Source organism: Triturus cristatus, chromosome 3_2 (genome assembly GCF_964204655.1).
Source record: "Triturus cristatus chromosome 3_2, aTriCri1.1, whole genome shotgun sequence".
Taxonomy (NCBI): Eukaryota; Metazoa; Chordata; class Amphibia; order Caudata; family Salamandridae; genus Triturus; species Triturus cristatus.
In genome coordinates this window covers 1,178,545,110-1,178,562,502 of record NC_140584.1, presented here as the reverse complement: position 1 = coordinate 1,178,562,502, position 17,393 = coordinate 1,178,545,110, and the positions used below count along the sequence as shown (strand labels likewise).

The window sequence follows — 17,393 nt, the reverse complement described above, 5'->3', positions numbered from 1 at the left end:
GCCATTAGTGAGTAATGAGAATAAATCATTGAATCAACAGGTGCAGAACGAGGGGTGTAATCATCAGCAGCAACAGCAGAAGGTTGTCAGACAGCAGAGTCAAGAGCCAAAACTGCCCTTGCCGCAGAATAGAGGGTCCCAAAAGTATAACCAAGACTCAGGATTCTACAATGATGAGCAGGTAAACAAACCAAGACGTACTAACCTGGTACAGCAGTACTGGTTAAAGAATGAGGGGAGTGAGTCTGAAGGGGACTATTGACGCTGCCGAAGAGAGGAGGAAGAGTGCATACTTGGTGCAACTCTAGAAATAGACCAGGCAGGACCATTTGTAGATGGGAAAATAAATGGGGAGAGTGTTACTTTTTTGGTAGACACAGGAGCGACGAGATCAACTGTCAGGTCAGCAGATATAAGAAATCTTCCTCTCTCGGACGAAGCAATCCAAGTGGTTGGTGTAGCTAATACACAGATTAAGACTCGTATTACCGAACCAGTAAGGGTAAGAATAGGGAAATTTTCAGACATGCACAGATTTGTAGTCTGTGACACTAGTCCAGTGAACCTGTTAGGTAGGGACTTATTGTGTAAGATGAATTGCACAATTTTCTGTACTCCGGATGGAATAGCTTTTGAGACACCAGATGAGGATGTTCTGTACAGGATGACTCTAGATAATAGAGAGAGTGAGATTGTTGGTACGTATGCTGTGTTTAATCCAGATGATTTGCCTCAAGAGTTGAGACACACAGTGAAAACAGCGGTTTGGGATTTTACTGAAGAAGATGTGGGATTGATGAATAATGTAGATCCAGTGAAGATTTCAGTGAAAGAGGGAATCGTTTATCCTAATATCCCACAGTACAGATTGACACCAGAGATAATTGAGGGAATAACCCCTATAATTGATAAGATGATTCAACAGTGTGTTTTGAGAGAGTTACTGAGTAGCCCGTGTAATTCACCGATAATGGGGCTAAAGAAACCTAATGGAAAGTTCAGGATTGTACAAGATTTGAGAAAAGTTAACAAAATTGTGGTGGCATGTTGTCCCATTGTGCCAAATCCGTCAGTGATTTTGTATCAGATTCCTCATGATGCTGAATGGTACACGGTGATTGATTTGTGTCATGCTTTCTTTTCAATTCCATTGCATCATGACAGCCAGCCGATTTTTGCATTTCGGTTTGGACAGCGTATTTTGGCATGGTGTCGTATCCCACAGGGGTATACAGAGAGTCCTTCGATATTCAATCAGTTGTTGAAAAAGTCTTTGGAGAGTTTGATCATGCCTGAAAGCTCAGTACTAGTGCAGTACATCGATGACCTACTTGTGGCATCGAAGACACGTGAAGCTTGTGAAGTAGATACCATAGCTTTACTGAATCATCTGGCAGATGGAGGGTTAAAGGTATCTCCAGCCAAATTGCAATTTTGCAAGAAAGAGGTGCTTTATCTTGGACACAATATTGAAAAAGGTCTGAGAAAGGTGACCGATGACAGGATCAAAATTATCAGAGGAATGAGAGCCCCAATGACCCAGAGAGAAGTGAGGATGTTTTTGGGAATGGTGGGTTATTGTCGTCAGTGGATAAGTAATTTCTCCCTGATAGCAAAGCCATTGATTAAGTTGACCAAAAGTGAAGTGAAAGACCCATTGGAACTAAATGCAGAACAAATGGCAGCATTTGAAGAGTTAAAGAGCAGAATGTGTAAAGCTCCCGCTTTGGGAATGCCAGACTATGAGAAGGAGTTTGAGTTGTATTTCAGTGAGAGAAATGGATGTGCACTTTCAGTGTTGATCCAGAAACATGGACAACTGAGAAGGCCAATTGCGTACTTCTCATCGACACTTGACCCCGTAGCTGTGGGTTTGCCAGGTTGCCTGAAAGCAGTAGCTGCTACATGCAGAAGCTTGGAACAGAGTGAGAGTATAATAATGGGATATCCTGTACGGGTGTTCGTACCTCATGATGTGGCAATTCTTTTGACAAGAAGCAGAACTCAATATATGTCACATAGTCGGCTGACTAAATATGAGAAAATCATTTTGGGAGCATCAAATGTGACTCTTGAGAGATGTTTGAATGTGAATCCAGCAACTCTGTTGCCAGATGCTGAAAATGTGAGTGTGGGAGATGATGTTGATCATGATTGTTTGGATGTGCTTGACTACTGCACAAAACCCAGACCAGACATAAGAGATTTGCCATTACCTGAGAGTGATCATGTGTTGTTTGTGGATGGATCATGTCTGAGAACTGATGATGGTGTGCTGAGTGCAGCATATGCGGTGTGCAAGGTTTCAGAAGTTATGGAAGCTTCGTCTTTGAAAGGAGTAAGATCTGCTCAAGTGGCTGAATTGGTGGCATTGACGAAAGCTTGCAAGATTGGGAAGAATTTGAGAGTAACTGTGATGACTGATAGTCAGTATGGTTTTGGAGTGGTTCATGATTTTGGCCAACTTTGGCTACAGAGAGGTTTTTTGACGTCGAGTGGAACTCCAATAAAGAATGCTGAAGTGATTGGGAAGTTGCTTGAGGCGATACAGCTGCCTAAAGAACTAGCAGTTGTAAAATGTGCTGCTCATGGACAAGGAGATGATTTTGTTACTCTTGGTAATCGTTTTGCTAATGACATAGCACAGTATTGTGCAAAGAACAATCATTCGATTAACCGGGGACGAGAAAGGGAGATGTCTTTTTGTTCTGTGATGTTTACTAATGTCCTGGAAACATGGGATGAGGTGAAACAGTTGCAGGATGAAGCAGGAGATGAGGAAATGAGAGATTGGATCAAGGCAGGTTGTGCCCCAAGAGAGACAGATCATGTTTGGATCTATAGAGATGGAAGACCAGTCATGCCAAACTCTATGCTATCAACAATGGCAAGAATGTATCATGGCCAGGGACATCTGGGGAGGGACGCAATGATTAGGTCCTTTAAGCAAACCTGGTACAATGCAAAGTTCAGGCTGATTGCAGAGAGCATCTGTCAAAGATGTTTGATTAGTCAGCAGTTTAATACAGGGAAAAAGACAGTGGTAAGCCTAGGAACAATAGGCAGGGAAGGAGGTCCTTTTTCCAGAATGCAAATAGATTTCATTGAAATGCCCCAAGTGAATAGATTGAGGTATGTTCTAGTGGTAGTCTGTTTGTTCTCAAGGTGGGTGGAAGCATATCCAACTAGGAGAAATGATGGAATAACAGTGGCAAAGTTACTGTTAAGAGAGTTGATTCCTAGGTACGGGTTCCCAGTGACAATTGAGTCAGACAGAGGTGGACACTTCTACAATGAGCTCATGGGTTTAATTTGTGAAGCATTGAGCATACAGCAGAAGCTACATTGTGCATACAGACCAGAGGCTTCTGGTGTTGTTGAACAGATGAATGGCACAATCAAAAACCGAATTGGTAAGATGTGTTTAGCCACTGGAATGAAATGGCCTGATGTCTTGCCTCTAGTGCTAATGACTATTAGGTCTACTCCAGATAGAACCACAGGGTTGAGTCCACATGAAATATTGATGGGACGTGCGATGAGACATGCATTCGTGCCTGTCAACAAGTTGATGACAATAACTGATGACATGATTTTGGATTACTGTAAAGGCCTGGCTGACGCAGTTCATTCTGTGTTTCACCAGGTTGGAGGAGACGCCACCACACTTGAAAAGAAGCAAGCCCATGATCTGAGTCCAGGGGACTGGATGAGGATAAAAGTGCACAGAAGAAGAAATTGCTTGGTTCCAAGGTGGGGAAGGCCAAGACAAGTTATTCTGACTCCGAAAACTGCAGTAAAGTGTGCTGGTGTGAAAAACTGGGTTCATGCAAGTCATACTCTGAGAGTTCCGAATCCAAAGGATGGGACTGGTAAGAGTATTTTGAAGAGTCAGATTCCAGTGATGATGCAGAGACTGAACCAGTGAGAAGAAAAAAGAATCCTGAAAGGGGGGAAGGAGAAAGAGAGTCAGAGTCAGGTGATTCTTTTTTCTTACCAAGAGAAGCTTCAAGAGAAACATTGAGAGCTTCAGAGGAGAATTCAGATTCTGTAAGAGTGTCTGAAGTTGTTCCTACAAGCAGTGGAAGGGAAAGAGGAGAAAAGAACAAATCCACAGAGACTACACCTGAATCAGATGAGGAGGTTGAAGATCCACCTGAGATTACTCCTGAAGAAGTAGGGTCAGAAGGAGATAGAGAGGGACAGATTGCGGAAGACCCCCGAGGAGGTGTAGGGAACATTCCTGATAAGCTAGGTGAAGGAACAAGTAGACAGCAAGAAGATTGCGTGTCGGAGACCCGAGGAGGGACAGTGGCAGGGAAATCTCAATTGGTGGGGAAGAAGTCTGTGGAGCAAAAGAGAATTGTTGAAGAACAAGAGGCAAATGAAACAGAATCAGATGAAAGTGAGAATGAGAAATCAGAGGGTCAAGTTCTGAGAAAGAGAACTTGGATCGGAGAAAGAAATAATAAAGAAGTGAGACCAAAAGGAGTGTAAGAGGAGATCTTTGGCCAAACAAGATAAAGAGGCTGAGGTACAGACTGACACGAGCAAGTGCAAGTTCAAGTTCATCAAAAGCTGAACAGGTGAACGAGGTGTCCAGTCAGAATCAAGCAAAGGGTGATAAACAAAAGGTCTCAAAAGAACCAGAAGAGATCAAGAGAATTAGAAAACCTAACCAGAAGTATAGGTCACCGGAATGGACGTATGTGGCACTGTCTGAAGGTGAAGAGGCAGAAAGTCAAGGAAATCCAGAGGGGACCTTACGAGAAGTGGTTGAGGAGGAGAACACTGTTGGAATCCTGAAAGTTATCTTGACTGACATTGGAGAAGAGTCAGATGCTCAGGATGTTGAAGATCTGATACAATTTGATGTTGCTGAAGAAGAAATAAAAAGTGATGAAAATCCAAATTGAGTGAACTGAAGGAGTCACTTGGAGAAAAGTGAAAAGAAGAAATCTAAAACTAGTAGATTGTAATAATCTAGTGTTCAGGTGTTTCCAGTAGTGGAGTAGAAGAGGCTAAGTCAAAAGACACTGTAGTAAAATGGCTAACACAGAAAATAATCAAAGTAGATGTGCCTTCTTGAAGAGATGGTGTAGAATGTGCTGCTGCTGTACAGGATTATTAATGCTGTTATGGGGTGTACTTGCTTTACTAGTTACCTTTAGGGTTACAATAGACACTTTTGGAATACATACTGAGAATATGACTAATATAGGGAAGGGTTCACAGAAAGTAGTGCCAACTAGAAGTAGTAACATTTACATACATAAGGATAGGTCGATTAATGATTTTTCTAGTAATGTTTTTTCAAAGTTGTTGTACGAATACGTAAAGACAATGGAAGTGAGGGATTGCTATGTCTGTATGCAATTACCTGCATCCGTTTCAGAGGGTGTTACTTATCATCATTTACCAGCTACGTATGGGATTTCATGTAGTGTGCTAAGTAGTGTTTTTTATTTGTTAGGGAAAATAGATTATGAGATGTCTAACAAAGATAATATTTTTGGGCAATTACCTATGAATAAGAAACTGAATCCAGCTAAAGAAGCTAACATTTTTGGTGAGATTTTTATTGAAACAGAAGAATTAACATTAGATTACATTTTTAGAAACAATTTAACTTGCAGTTTGAAAGAAGAAGAAAAAGCTTTCCTAGACATGGTAGAGAAAAGGAGAGTGAGCATGCATGAAAAGGCAGGGAAATATAAAGTGAGTGAGACAATATGGGATATTGAGATGGGAAAGGAGTTGAGGAATGGGGCCAGTCCAACTTTGGCTTTAGATGCACCACAGAAGGGTAAATTATGCATTACCAGAAGGAAATCCCAATATGATAGGTATTTTGTTGGGACTAGTGAGTGTCATGATACATACTTTATTGCAACAGGATGGGGTTTTAAAGGTGGAGAAGATCCAGTTTTCCCGGGAGTGTATTATATTTGTGGGAATAAGGCTTATTACAGGTTGCCTGACCATTGGCATGGCACGTGTTATGTTGGCCTGGTCTTTCCAAAGATTTTTCATATAGATAAGATAGAAGATGTAGAACACATTAATCTACTAACACGCTTTAAGAGAGAAACTTGGTCAGAAATTGTAGGTGATATCTTTGGAGCTTTAATTCCAGCAGTGGGAATTTCATTAAATGCATATGGAATTCGGAAGCTGTCAACAGTGGTGGATCGCTTATCGACAAGCACCGCTGGAGGGTTTCTTTTGGTAAATACGGAGATGATTGCCGTACGTGCCACGTCTATGCAAAATGGCTAATAAGCTACTTGCTGTTAAGAGTTTTATTGCTAAGATAGGTAGTACCATTATTGGTAAGATATTGTTTCCTTTGACATATGTAATTGTTGCTTTATTGATGCTTAGATTAGGGTGTTTGTGTTGTAAAAACAGGGGAGGGAAAAAGAGAAAAAATAGAGAAAATACTGAAAAGAAACAAAAGAGGTCAAAGAGAGACCCACAAGAAATAGAATTAGAAGAATTAAGGGAGAGTGTGTACCTGGAGTCAAAGAGGGATGATGAAAGAGAATCTGGTGTGTAGTGTCATAAAAGACATATCAATTTCTCCTAAAAATGGGGACTACATTTTTTTTTTGGGTTGGTTTTTGTGGTGATATATATCACCAAAGGGGGGATTGCTGGAGCAGGGTTTTCTATTGAAAATGTATTTAGATTTAAATTCCAGTTTATGTTTATATGTCGTAATTAAAATTACTGATAAATTAATTGTTAATTATTAATTTTGTTGAAGTTTCTGATTAACCAACATTACTAATGAAAGAGTTACATGCGGAAATGCATTTATGTTGCTTTATTAATACGTGAACTAAATTGGTGAGCAAATTAATTAAATAAGTGTCGCAAAAGTGCTATTTGTTTCGTGTTTGCGCTTTTAAATAACGTGCTTTAATGCTTCTTTATGTCGCAGATGGCTAGATAATTACATACACATAAGGGTATTAGTGGGTATTAACACTGTATTATCATTACGATGTAGTAACGTTGTTTTGTGTTTCTTTTAATTAAGATTGTCCATTCTGGCCTAGTAAAAGATGGCCGATATTTACAGCCTGCATTTGAGTTGCTGAAATACGAGGAGAGGCCTCGCTGAATATGGTTGGAAACCACCTGATCTCGGCCTCTGTCTGTATTGAAAGTTTCCGTGAGGACAGCAGCTCCGGGCTAGATGCCAGATGTCACCAGTTATCCTTGGAAAAGAAAGAAAGCCACAATGAACTTTGATAAACTTGCGGTGGCTTCACTATGATTCCGAGGAAGAGCATTCATGGATGTAACATTTTTTTTAGTTTGAGCTTCCTTCTTCCGTGTTTTTATTTTTGTGATTTTTGTGAGCGGAGGTTTTTCTAAATGTTGCGAGTCAACATCTTTTCCTGCTCGTTCTGCTCAACGGCTCAACGGACGTTTAGAGTTTGTTTGTTACTTTCAATTTGTTAGTTTCCCTATAAATATTGTTAGACTAGAGAGGGTCTAAGGCAACTTCTTCCTGAACCTATGCTCGTGAGGATCGACGCTGATTGAGAGGACGGCGACTCGGGAGACTTTACTGAGAGATCTGTCCTGACCCATTTATGACACTTAGCTAGAATAGGTAATTATGAGAATAATGATTTTGCTATTGATTGACTTTCTTCTGAACTAATTTAGATAAAAGATAACCTTTGTTTGAATTACAGTTTCAGGTGGTTATTTCTTTGTCATTTATTGAGTTTCAAATGTATTTCCTATGTTTTAAATCATGACTCAAGACAGTTTCTTTAGGTTGCATTGACCTCGCTTTAGACGCAGATTGTTTAGGATTTCTCCTATATATTCAGCGTGGAAAGAGTAATAGAATGAATGTTAGTGTGATGGGCCCTAGCGTATGATGAGTGTATGTGCGCATGACTGTGGAATTACTCTGTCCGTGGAAGTGGGAAGAATTTATATGTTCCGATCTGCAGCACTACTTTATGGCTGGGTTCGTGCTATAGCAATACCACATACATACCAAACAATTCTCACTAAATGAGTAAGGTGCCTCTGATCCCTGTCTTATGACTCGCACCACAAGTTGGGATGTTTCCACATTGCACTGTAAGCACACAGAGGCTCCCAACTTTACCAGCCCTTCCACTTGGTAGAGCAGTGGTCCTACACCTAGCGTTTGGGTGTAGGCTCTTATGATAGTGCCTGTTAGGGTATTCTTCAGCTGCGGCTCCTCCGCTGAGGTGGAGGAGCGTCTCTCCACTGCTCTCCGAGGAGTACAAAGGAAAAATAAAGTGATAAAAACAACGTTATTATCATTTTTTGTATGGAGCTTGCAGCCAGGTTAGGGTGGGACAGGGCTGGGCTTGAGTGATGTCAGAGGGAGGAGGAGTGGGTGGTGCACCATAAGTGCACATGACGGTTTTGGCCGGTCATCTTGGGCTGGCCAAACCATCATGTGCAGTTAGCATGTTCTCTACCAGGCTGTATTGCACAGCCTGGGCGAAGAGGGAAACATCCATTACAACTCAGTCATTACAACACAACTGTTACAAAACAACTGCCTTTGCATCACATACCATCACAACACATGCCATTACAACGCATGTTACTACAACGCATACCATTACAACGCATGCCATTAAAATGCATTATAAGGTAAGTAATGGAGATTTTTTAGTTTTAGGGTGGGTATGGGTTTTGGGGTACATGGGGTTTGTAATTTTTACCCCTAGACTATCCAACACTTTCCCTACTGTTGCACTCACTGGAGTGGGAATAGTAATTTTTACCCCTACACTATCCAAAACTAACCCTACTGTTGCACTCACTGGAGTGGGAATAGTAATTTTTATCTCTATACTATCCAACACTAACCCCACTGTTGCCCTAAAAGAATTATGCGTTGCAATGGTATGCGTTGTAATGGTATGCATTGTAATGGAATGCGTTGTAATGGTAGTTTTAAAAAATGCGTTGTAATGGCATTCGTTGTAAAATTATGTGATGTAATGGTAGTTGAGATGTAAAAACCACATTTCAGTCGTCTTCAGCCAGGCTTGCTTGAATCCAGTGGCAAAGTGAGCAAGGGACTCACGTCTGAGCATACCCTGCCAACTTATGGCGAACAAAGCGGTACAAAAGGGGTGAGTCCCTTGCTCACTTTGCCACTGGATTCAAGCAAGCCTGGCTGAAGACGGCTGAAATGCCAGAAACCGGTCCTAGGAAGCTTGTTTCCGGTCCAGGGAAGGCATGGTTTGGCAGTTCGGGCTGGACTGTTCCCATGAGGCACAGGGTCCGACTGATTTGCATATGGCCATGTCTGAACTGGGGTGGCAGAGTGGGCTAAAGAACGGTGATGGATCAAACCCAGATCTGTTGACTGGGTGTGAGTGTTTAATTGGTTCTGATGCTCTGTCCATCACCACCCCCTTTTGTACCATCCTGAGAGACAGGCCATCTGAGTATTCCTTAACCTCCAGCACCACGGCCCCCAAGATCATGCCGAGATCCGCTGATGATCTCCTTTGACGATCACCCACAGGGCATTGACCGAAAACTCTACCTAATCACCCGCCCCACGAGGAACTCTGGTGACACTCCTCTACACTATACTGGTCTTGACTTGCTATGGGGGTCTCCAACTGCTTCCATCAATCATGAGCCTGGCCACTGGACACTGTTGATTTTCTCCTATGCCATATCCTACCATTGTTCCTATGTAGAATGTTGATTGCATGCTCTTTTTTTTTTTAATTCTTACTTTCAATATTTGGACTCATGGGCGGGGACTTCTGTGTGCACCGCCCAGGGGCGATTGTTGCCATATTGGCTGAATGTTGTTTGAGGATTTGGGGTACTCCAGAGCCCTTGTCACTTACACATCTGCATTAAGGAGGGGGGCATACATCGATGGGACACAGCCCATCGTGGGTGAGTCAGTGGCTGTAGGTGTGAGTGAGTGAGTGTGTGTGTGTATGTGTGTGAGGGGCAGTATGGGTGAGTGTGTGTGTGTATGGCTGTGTAGGTAAGTGGATGTGTCAGTGGTATATGGGTGAGTAACTGGGTATATTTTGTCCTCACACTCCAATATTGAATCAACAAGGACTTTTATTTAAAAGTTAAATACTTCAGTGCTTCATTTGTTCACTTCTGTGATCCAGCCTGGCCCATAAATCTTACTGAGCACTGCTCATTATCAGGCTCTGCTATCTGCAGCCTGATGGCACTAATGTAAGGAAAACACAGCCTTTCCTCAATGTTAAACCAACAATTTGGCCCTGTGCTTATTTAAAAATGAACTCAAGGCTGCAAGCTACTTTGAAGGTGTTTGGGAACTCCTAGTAGCTCACGATCGACTAGTTGGAGACACCAGCTATAGGAGAGTGTTTATTTACCTTTTGACTTCTGTGGTCCCCCACTTAATCATTACTGGAACTCGGGGACCCCCACTGACTCATTACTGCAAGCCGAGGACCATTGCCTATTTTATTTCTCCATGATTTGAATGGCGAAACAATACACAAAAACTCCAGAAACAAGCATTTATCAAACAAATACACACAAAATTCAATATTTTATATAATTCATTAACGAATATACAAAAATAATAAACATTTCATAGGAAGGTGGGAGTTTTTCTAAATTCAATTGAGGCCACGCATCATCCTTACTATATTCTGTGTGATGCACTTGCACTGCTTCCACAATTCAATCTGAGGATACAAACTTAATTTTTAGCCACCAATTTCAAATTCCTACACATTTACAGAACTTTTTAAAATTTCAATTGTACCTTTTATTTCTTTATTTATATTAACTTTACTGATCTGTTAATATTATTTCATTTTCTAAGCAGTCACAGACCCCACAATGTGGGCTTTGCGGAGCCCCAGGAGTCGCCGGACCACAGGTTGAGAACCACTGCTAGGGCAGACATCAACATGTTACTATGTTACCAATAAACAATTCAGCAGCAATTGAGAAACAAAGTGTACCTGGTGTGGTCTTCGTAGGTGTTGAGGGTGGAGGGTTTGTGTTAGGCGTTGTTGGAGAGTCGTATCCTGTTAAAAGCACATACATGCAATGTCAGTGGTGCAAGAGCAGACACGCTTCAACAATACCGACCTCTAATTGTAACATTAAAATTAATGATATAAAGAATAACCCCCCATGAGATTGACAGATGCATTACCTCCTTTTAGAAACTACTAAAGGGGAAATCTTTCCTGTGTGACAGGTACCTCTAAAGTAAAATCTCAATATACATTTACCTAAAGATGCTTAGACATTTGATTCTGTTTGTGACTCATGCCTCTAGGCACATACCTCTAACCCTTCCATCCATTTTTTAAAAGTCTCCACCTGGGGATGGGTGCTGACCTGTGAGCCTACTGAGATGAGGCAGGAAGTGGTCCGCTCTTCCTTGCGGAACATCTTGTCCTTATTCTTTGGCAAGGGTTAAGGCCTTTCTAATATGACAACAGACAGTGAACAGGGGCATAGCTTAGTCAATCATATTAAGGGGGTGTGAGACTGAGACCAACGTAGTGTACTCAACTAAAAAAGGCAGTGGGCGACCTGGGGCTTATATGCATTGAGACTGAATTAGTAGGATTAGTTTGGCATTTGGAAAAGGAGGACCATTCTTGGTAGCATTAATAAATATATGTACAACCATAAGCGTGCAAAATAAATTTGCGCCCCAGAGTATACTACAAAGACCAGTTGAACAATAATTCAGTTCTTGACAATTTTGTAAGCAATGCACATTACACGGTGCCGCTTTTACAAAGTGGCACCGTGCAATAATTCAATCATACGGAATACACTATCAATTCAATTCAATTTTATTGCATAATTAATAAAAATTATTACAATCCACATTTAATATAAAAACAATTATAAAACTTGCGTACATAAATTATTTATTTCGTCTTGTCTTTGTTTTGATTTTAGTATATATATATATATATATATTTTTTTTTTTTTAAACCATGTCACAAAGTCCCCGGAAGAATATACTTATTGTTTTTGAGTTCTTGGTCTAACACGTTTTAAGATGTAATCACGTGGTAGAACGTCCAGCCTTATCACTGAATTCCTCTTTAGTTGTGGTGTAGGGCTGCTCATTTGCCCAGGAGTAGTTTTTTAGCTTCTGTCATAAATTTGAGTCCCCGGCAAGCAAGGATGGGAGAGGAGCCACTCAACCAAGTTATTATCGCTTGCCGGCATGTTTTTATGTTCAAATTGAGACAAATAGCACGTAGGTATTTCCTTCTCAGTGTCATTAGCGCTGGGCACACACAAAACAAGTGAGTTAGAGTTTCGTTGTGATATCCACATAGTCTACATTGGAGACTTTCGCTCTGATGTTTCCACGACGGTCTTAGATCTTTTGAATAATGCAGGCCCAGTCTATAGTCAATAAACATTTTTTTTAAGTATTGACTAAAGTGAGTTGCTAAATAGGTCTGCTGTTTCTGATAAGAGTAGGAGGAGATGACGGTCCAAGCATGGCGTTGAGTAGCCAATGTAGTTTTGTCCTCTAGTAGAGATTTCCTTTTTGCCTCTCTGTTGGCTATTTTACAGAAAGAAGTATGTTCAATTTCTTTGTTCCAAGTTTCTAGGAGATCTAGTTCGTGCAAGCAGGAGTTCAAGTAGGTTGCCCAAGAGTTTCCGGTAGACACTCTGTCTTGGGTGCTTATCTCTTGCCAACAAACATAGTCCATGGACTTGGATTGAGCTAGCCGAAGTTTGTGACACCATTTTACAAACCTTGACATTGAACGAAGGTGTTGATTTTGTAAACCAAATTCGAGACGGATTTGAGCCGCAGATGCTGATTTAGGTACATTGAACACAGATTTGTAGATTTTGTTCTGTAATTCGTTTAAGATTTTGGCCTCGCCTCCGAGCCAAGTGACTAGACCATATGATAGTGTAGGTTGAATTTGGGCAGACATTACCCTAAGGAGGTGCGTATAGTCTGGACCCCCCATTTTTTTTTTAAGCTGTCTATATGCGTAAATTAATGTTTGGGACTTTGCTCTAATAGTCCGAGTGTGTTCTTTTTTTGAATTGCCTTTCCCAATCGTCACGCCTAGGTACCGGTAATAGTTCTCTTCTTCCAGTACTGACTTATCAATCATCCATACGAATTTAATCTTCTTGTGCTCAACTAGTCGAAGGATTTTTGTTTTTTCCCTGTTTAACTTCAGTTTTTCTTGTGTTAGATAGGAATGAAGGTTGGTTATTAGGCGTTGTAGACCTATTGGGGTTTTGCTTAATAGGACAATGTCGTCGGCAAACTGTAGGATTGGAATGTAATCGTTCCCTAGTTTGGGTGCATGGCTGTTTATTTGTCCTAGGTTACTACCTAACTCTGCCAAAAACAGGTTGAATAGGAAAGTGCACCGAGAGCTTAAGATCCACTAGAGGGGTCCGCCAGGGGTGTATCCTGGCTCCAATGTTGTTCACGCTCTATGTGAACTCTTTGGAGGGTTACCTAACGTCTGTTACAAAAGATTTTCCGTGCATGGGGGGTGCACCAATCCTGGTGCTCCTCTATGCAGATGACGCGGTACTCATAGCTAGGACCCCAGTTGCCCTACAAAAGTTATTAGACGCCTTTTGTAATTTTATGAGTAGTCTCGATCTGGTGATTAATAAAAGTAAATCACATACCATGTCTGTCGGACGTGGCATGCGTAAAGAAAAATCCTTTTTCTGTGACGGAGAGGTGATTACTAGTGTTAAGGTTTTCACCTACCTGGGTGTGATCTTTGATCAGAGGGGATCTTGGACACCGCAGGTAACATCCAAAATTAATGCGGTAAGAAGTTCGTACGGTGCAATTTTGGGTTTTGCGAAGAGATTGGGGGGGAAACCTATGGAGGCCATTATGGCCATCTATAAAGCCAAGACAATTGCTATTGCTAGATATGGTGCAGCTGTCTGGGGTTACGTTAATGTCATAGATATCCAGACAGAGGAAAATAAATTTTTTCGCTCATTGCTGGGGTTACCCCAGTCAACTGCTACCTTCTCAGTACACTTAGAGCTGGGAATGGGTTACATTTTAGACATTTTAAATCTAGCTCCACTTTTGATGTGGATAAAGCTTTGGCTTAACCCAAACCTTAGCCTAAATCACCGGATCATCAAAGATTGCCTCCAACTTGATCACAGAAGGGATATTCAGTGGCTGTCATATATCGAAACTATGACAGCTCTTTTGGGTCGCCCTGAAATTTTTAGTTGCCCTGAAGCCTTGTGTAGAGCTGATTTACAATGGGTGAAAATAAATTTTCTGAGAATTCGCACGGCTGAGCGTGAAGCCCGCGATTTATGCAAACCCTCTGTGAGGGCTCACGTTCTGATATCTCCATCTTGTGTGCTGGCCCCTTATTTAACCATGGTAATTAATCCTTTCCATAGATGGCTTTTATCCAAATTTCGGTTTAACCAAATTTATACAGTGCTGTGGGATGTGAAAGACTGGTGCAAGCTGGAGGAATCGGCCCCATGCAAATGTGATGGTTTCTCTATTCAGGATAACGCCCACTTTTTGTTTTTTTGTTCCTTCTATCATGAACCGCGTGTAAAATACCTAAAATCTATTCTGAAGGACTTGGGATTTATCCAGTACAAGCCTGCACTGTTTTATTTACAAATGTTGCTCTCTCCTCTTATTATGTATTGCACTGCTAGTTTTTTAGCCGCATCTGTGCGATGCAAGAAAACAAGGCTTAGTTTGGAAGAACAATAGGAATTTGGACCCAGCTATATCGCCCAGTCGAGTGCTTTTTAATCTATTTTATGTATCTATCGCCCTTTTAATCTGCTTTTTAACCTATAAACTGTTTAATATTGTATTAAATTTATCAATTGTTTTATAGATGAACTTTTGATATTTGCTGTAGTATGCTTTTATGATTTTAATTAATCGAATAAAGTGGAATTTGACTTGACTTGACTTGAGGTTGAATAGGCACGGGGCCAGGACACAGCCTTGTTTTAAGCCGTCCTGAGTTTTGATTTTTGATGTTAAGCTCGATCCCTGGCTTAATTTAACCCTTGCCCATGTGTCTGTGTATAGGCTGATTATTGCGTTTAGCAACATCCTAGGCATCCCCCAGACTTTGAGCTTTTCCCATAGTCTTGACCGGCTCACTCGATCGAAGGCTGCTCTTATGTCTATAAAACACCCGTACAATCGTTGGTTCTTTTTCTCAGCTCTCTCCATTAGCAGTGCCAGTGTTGTCAGGTTTGTTGTTGTCCCCATCCCCTGTCTAAAGCCGATTTGGAAAAAGGGAAGCAAGTTGTTGTTTTCTACCCATTCTTGAACCTGCTCTAAAAGACATGAAGCATACAATTTTCCTTCTACGTCTATAAGAGAGATCAGCCTGTAGTTAGCTGGGTTTCTTCTGTTCCCCTTTTTATAGATGGGGTGGATGATGTTTCCTTTCCGCGATGTTGGCATACGGCGAGAGATAAAGATTTGGTTGAACAAAGCTGTTCGGTGGTTCGACCAAAAGTCCTTGTTTAATTTAAATACGACAGTCGGCAGTCCATTTGGGCCGGGTGCACCCTCGGGTTTTAGTTTCTGTAAAAGTTTTGTTACACTTTTGCAGGATGTCAATACTGGCTGGTCGCTATCCCATTTTTCCTTGTCCTGGTTAATTAGTTTATTTAAACTTTCCTGGGGGCCCACTTGATTACCTGAATCCGCTGCATTAGTTGCCCGTAGCGTTTTGTTAAATGGGGCAGTGTCCTTTGTTGCATAGAGATTCCTTACGTGGGCTTCCCAGACATCGGCATTGATGCCAGGATCATAAGACATCTCTTCACCTTTGTTCAATTTATTAATAATCCCCCAGAACTCCCGAGAGTTTTGCTGTTTGCTGGCTGATAGGAGTTTTAGCCATATTGATTCTTTATATTTGGCCTTTGCAGCGCACAGCATTTTACGGTAATTCTTCCACTAGCTCCTTAACAGACTGTGGTTCGAGTTGCTTCCATGATTTTTGGACGGTTGAACGTTCCGTTGCTCCCTAGATATTTTTTTTTTCCAGTCTTAATTCATCAGTGAACCAGGGTTCTTTTAAGATTTTCGAGTTGTTTTGTATGGCTGGGGGAGCAGAGTGCTTTTGAATTAATGTCTCAACCAGGTTTTCCCAGTGTTTTACAAGGTCTCCGTCCTCTAGTTGTTCGTGTTCTAACATAAATTTGTTTGCTGTTACCTGGATTTCTTCGATTTTTTTCCCCCTCTCCATCTGATTTTTCACAAGTTAAATTTCTCCGGCAAGTCAGACAGGGAGATTATCTTGTTAAGCCTGGTGACTGCTGTTTTCAAGCTGATGATTTGGGGAAAGTGATCACTTTCTGTACGGTGGGCTATGTCATAGTCTACAATACTATCTATTATGCTCTTACTTATTATTGTAAAGTCTATGGTGGACATTACTTTCCCACTCTTGTAAGTTGGTCCTGTTGTTGAGTTTCCCCTTTTTTCACTTCTGAGGATTGTCAGGCCCTGTGTTTCTAGTGTATTCAAGAAGGTTGCTATGTAACCTGATCCGAGTTTTATGGTCTGGTTACGACTAGATGTTCCGTCTCCCGTTAGGTTAGAATTAAAGTCCCCTGAAATTATCAGTGGACATTGCTCGTTTGATTTCTGTAGGACTTTGATGAGTTTAGCTAGTGTTTCCATTTTTTCTTCCTTGCTTGACCGTTCAGGGTGAATGTAGATATTTATTATTAAAAATTGTTATAACAACTTTCTGGTTATTTTTACTACTTGTACCCAGCTTAACCCCACGTCCAACATCTCGGTTTCCCAGTTAAAATTCTGGGATACGTATATCGACAGCCCTCCACGTGGATGTCCAAATTTGGACAGCTTCTTTGCCAAGATGTGGTGTTCAGCGAAGCCTGGAATTGCAGGATGTGTCAGATTCCAGGTCTCTTGGAGGAGGATTATGTCGTGTTTTTGGAAAAAGTGTTGGGTCTCGTGATCCTGATCCATACTACTAAAACCATGTGTGTTCCATGAACACAAATTAATTATTTCCGGATAAGCTTTATCGGTATGTTGGTTTTGTGTGTGTTTATTAGAAAATAATGTTGCGACAGTTTTAGGAACTCTGTTGGTTTAGAGTCAAAGGGATCCACGACCAATCCTGGACTGAACTAGGGGGTCCTTTGTTGGAAGGCTGGGTTGGGTAAGTGTGCATTGTTTCAGGGGTTTTCTCCTGGGTAGTAGAGCGGACCCCGCGGAGACATCATGTAGGCACATGCGGCAGAGCATTGGGCCACTCCAGTACTATGTTAAATGCTTGGAGTGAGTGATTGAAGTTTGTATGTTTTGTAACTGCCTTCTTTAAAAG

At 41.3% G+C, this 17,393-nt stretch overlaps 1 protein-coding gene across 1 annotated transcript in view; it reads right to left on the bottom strand.

Moving 5' to 3' along the window:
• LOC146859387 (indian hedgehog protein-like) overlaps positions 1 to 17,393 on the bottom strand; it is a 132,415-nt gene that overhangs the window by 35,730 nt on the left and 79,292 nt on the right. The window contains exon 2 of the mRNA XM_085650065.1: positions 11,001 to 11,066. Within this exon, the coding sequence (XP_085506191.1) occupies positions 11,001 to 11,066 (66 nt within the window). The remainder of the gene's footprint in view (positions 1 to 11,000; positions 11,067 to 17,393) is intronic.